Raw genomic sequence first — 4435 nt, 5'->3', positions numbered from 1 at the left:
TTTATACAGTTTTATTTTCAAAATATTTCACTAATTTTTAATCTATTTATAGGCATTTGAAATAATCGATTTTTTTTGATTTTTTTTTTATAAATGTTGATAAAAAAAATTTAGCTGGGACAAAATACTTGAAAATTTAATAGAAGGGTCCACATAAGTTGTTCTAACTCCCATTCATAAATTATAAAAATACATAGGCAACATTTTTTTTATAAGCATTTAAAGATCGAATTTTGACAAAATGTATCAAATTTAAATTTGAATAATTATTTTGTATTTAAAAATTTATAAAATGTTCAACTTTTATAGCTAAGGATTGAAAATTTAAAACAAGGTTCCACGTAAATAGGTTATATATAAATTACTTTATTCACAATAATATCATTCAATATACTTGGTAATATCATAGGCTGACTGACCGTTTTCGCTCAGAATCGTTTTTCTTATACAATGATATTATATCCATTTAATCCATTACAGTGACCCACTTGCAACCTACTGTACAGCAGAGCAACATCCACTTACCGACCTTTTTTTAAAATATTTTTTATTTTAATTTTAAGTGATACTGAGTCGTCAAAAAATGATGGTTGTCAATTTATACAAGGACTTAACAATGAAAAACCCAGATATGCAGTACAATGTAATGATGGCTGAAATTTCGAAAACATTGGGCATTGGCTTGAATTCAGTGCGTAAAATCATTTCTGAATATAAGACTACCGGAAGTGTCAAATCTCCTAATAAGAAACGCAGTAAGAAGTGCCTGTTCGAAAAGATTGACGATTTAGATAGAAATGCGTTACGTCAAAAGGTACATAGTTTTTGGTTAAGAAAAGAATTACCTACGATCGACAACATTTTGGAAGCAGTGAATGACGATCCAGCGCTTCCCAATTACAAACGTACCACGTTGTATACAATTATAAAAAAATTAGACTTCGTCTTTACTAAAAGGAAGAGATGCAGCGTTTTAACAGAGAGGGAAGACTTGCTTGTTTGGCGTCAAAAAACTACATCTACGACATTCGTAAATACCGAGAAGAAGGTCGCACGGTATACTACCTTGACGAAACCTGGGTAAATGCAGGTGATTGTGTTGAGAAATTATGGGTCGACAAAACCATTCAGTCAAAACATGATGCGTTCAACAGAGGTCTGACAACTGATGCGACGAACCCGACTGGTACGGGTAAACGATTGATTGTGTTGCACATTGGGTCGCATAAAGGCTTTTTAGAAGGTCGCCTTTTATGTTTTCTGTCGAAGAAAAATAGTGGCGATTACCATGATGAAATGAATGGTGACCATTTTCATGAATGGTTTCAGTCAATAATTCCTCGTCTCGAACAAAACTCGGTCATTGTGATGGACAACGCCCCATACCATTCAGTAAAGACTGAAAAAATACCGACATCTTCATCAAAAAAGGACGACATTTTATTGTGATTGAAATCAAAAGGTGTTGTTATTGATAGGCCAATGTTTAAACCACAATTGCTCACAAAGGTTAGGTTAGTTAAAATCCAAGTATACGTCATATGTTGTCGACAACATGGCAAAAGACGCCGGGCACACAGTATTAAGATTACCACCTTACCACTGTGAGCTAAACCCAATTGAATTAGCATGGGCAATGGTGAAAACCTATGTTAAACAAAATAATACGACATTCAAAATTGATGACGTTAGAGTTCTCTTAAACACTGCAATTGAACGTGTTACCAGCGAAAACTGGCAAAATTTCATTCAAAACGTGATAAAGGAGGAGGAGAAAATGACCGAAGTCGACCGAAATATGGACGAAATTATTGACAACTTAGAACCCTGCGTACTCACAATAACAGGCGAGACTTCCGATTCTTCCGATTTTTAATTGTATATAATTTGTAAAAATTGTTTTAATTTATTATGTGATTTATTTTGTATACACATTTGTGATAATTATTTTGACGATCGTTTTAGAGATTTATATTATATATATTAAATACAATTATATTGTGTTTAAAAAATAATATAAACAAAAATAGTTTTAATTTATGAATTACGTATACGTATTTTTTTTTATATTTATATTACCCTATTGTTAATAAACAAATTAATATTTCAATTATGTTTACTTAATATCATGGTCTAAGTATATGATAAAAAATATACATTAAAATATTATATTACAGTGTTCGTAAACCGTCTGGCGACCGCGACAGAGACCTGAGACATACAATCAAAACGCATAATGTATTTTAAATTATTTTAACTCATCAACAGTCGATACTAGACTAATTGGTGCTCCCGTCGGCGGAGTCGCGTTTGGTGCTACTATAGAACAAAAGCCACGCCCATGCGCACAACTCGGCCACCGGGTCATCGTCTTATTTTGAACAGAGTATAGAGACTATTGTTTAAGGCCTACACATTTAAATTATTATGTAATAAATAAACTAATTGCAACACAAGAACGGCATACTGTATTATAAGATAATAATTTTGATTTATATTATTTACACCTAAACACCAATATATTTCTTAATGTTTTAGAGAAGCACTACTATAGATAGATATTTTAATACATTTTTAAAAGCAAACGCCTTATTAACTTTCACTAATCTACCCTACTATTACTACAGTACTACTGCCTATACTCCATTTATAACATTATTTTTTTTATTATTTGGTATCAATAGTTTATCATAATTTGTCATCACGACAAACATGTTTCTATGGTACAAGGGCACCCATTAGGAGGTGCAAGGAGGTGACATGTAACCCCCTAGACAAATGTGAAATTATTGTAATTTTTCATAATTGTAAAGAAGAAAACTATTTTTATTGATGATATTATAATACATGACATATTACATACTATGTAATGTACCTATTAGGTACATCGTTTATCTATGTTGTGTATTTATTTTCTGTTATTTTTTTAAAATAAATTTGGTTGGTTCTTAGTTATTTTTTATGATATTGTCACTCCGATAGGTTCTGATTGATGGACACCCTTGCTATGGTTTGACAGGTTTGTTTTTGTATATTATATAAATAAAAATAAGATCATAATTTTGTTCTAATAATATACAAATAGAAAAATAGATACAAATAAAAATACAAAACTTATTTTGATGGACTTAGGGACATAATCGTATCACAAAAATTGTTCACGCGACAAGTGTGATATTCTATCGGCTGAATGACTGAAATAAGTTTCAATCCATCTAGAACTCGCAACAGTCACATTTAAAAAAAACACTTGGGAGTACTGGGTTATCCAAAAACTAAACATGCAGTGTGCGTTTATGTGAAATATATCGATTAGAAATCCCGCCAAGTCGTTAGGAGATGAAACCTGGGTAACTTATACTCCTTACTCCTAGGACAAAAACAAATTCTTCAGAGTAGTAACACATTACACACCATTACACCAACTACCAGTCTGCCGAAAATAAAAAACCTAATTTTAGTTGAAAAATTCATGGCCATTATGTTTTGGAACAGAAAAGAAATCATTTAAATCAAATTTTTGCTTTAAGGGGAAAGGATTTATTTCTTTCCAGTTCGTCTACACCAGGTTTTTCTACCAAAAAGTTGCCTGCATGTATCAAATAGTCGACTACATGGAAAAATAACTATCATGTATAATATATGGATGAAACAATTCATTTTTATGAAAATATAATTATTTAAAAAAAAAAATAGAAAAATCCAGTAAGCACTCTTATTTTCTGGACATGCCACATATGACATATCTCACCTCGCCATACATAGTTAAACAGAAATAAGATCTGACAAATAAAAATATGAAATTACTTTTTATATACTTTTTTTATACATAATTCATACTAATGTAACTACACGTATATAATATAAAATTTAAGAATCTGAGCGAAGCGATGAATGTATTGATTTTGCAATGATGTGTGTATTTTTTGAAATATTTTTATGTGTCTGTCATCATCTTTTAGGAAAGTTAAAATGCTTAGATTTTCTTCAACGGCATATTTTCTGATAGGAAAGTGAATGTAGTTGGTACTTGGAGGGGGCCATAAGAAAAAAATATATTTAGGAAAAACCGGAATTTTTACGTAATATCGGTTTTTGACAAAATTGAAAATCGATTTGTGTTTTTGGTGTTACTCTAACACAAAATACTGTAGGAATATCCTACCATATTATTTCTATAAGTTTCAAATAGGCAACTACTAGAAACTTTTAGAGTAGGTATATCATTATATTTTATACACAACATTTTAAAATGCATTTTTTTCAACAAAAATTAATTTAACCTAATCTTGCACTAATGCGTTATTTTATTAGTAAAATAAATTACTTTAACCCAGGGATTGGAACCTTCTGAATTTATCGGTACCGTTAGTTCAGCTACTGGTTCTCCAAAAATAAAGCAACTGTTCTGGTTCAGTTTTGGTTTTTTGATAAA

General features: G+C 30.7%; 1 protein-coding gene across 1 annotated transcript in view; it reads left to right on the top strand.

The window, feature by feature from the left end:
- Nucleotides 1-1449, top strand: part of LOC103309835 — a 2465-nt gene extending 1016 nt beyond the window's left edge. The window contains exons 2-3 of the mRNA XM_008186329.1: nt 608-814; nt 958-1449. Coding sequence (XP_008184551.1) covers nt 608-814; nt 958-1449 — 699 coding nt within the window. The remainder of the gene's footprint in view (nt 1-607; nt 815-957) is intronic.
- The last annotated feature ends 2986 nt before the right edge of the window (nt 1450-4435 follow it).

This window comes from Acyrthosiphon pisum, chromosome A2, assembly GCF_005508785.2.
Source record: "Acyrthosiphon pisum isolate AL4f chromosome A2, pea_aphid_22Mar2018_4r6ur, whole genome shotgun sequence".
NCBI lineage: Eukaryota > Metazoa > Arthropoda > Insecta > Hemiptera > Aphididae > Acyrthosiphon > Acyrthosiphon pisum.
Note: the sequence above shows the minus strand (reverse complement) of the source record. Positions and strands in the feature narration are given on the sequence as shown.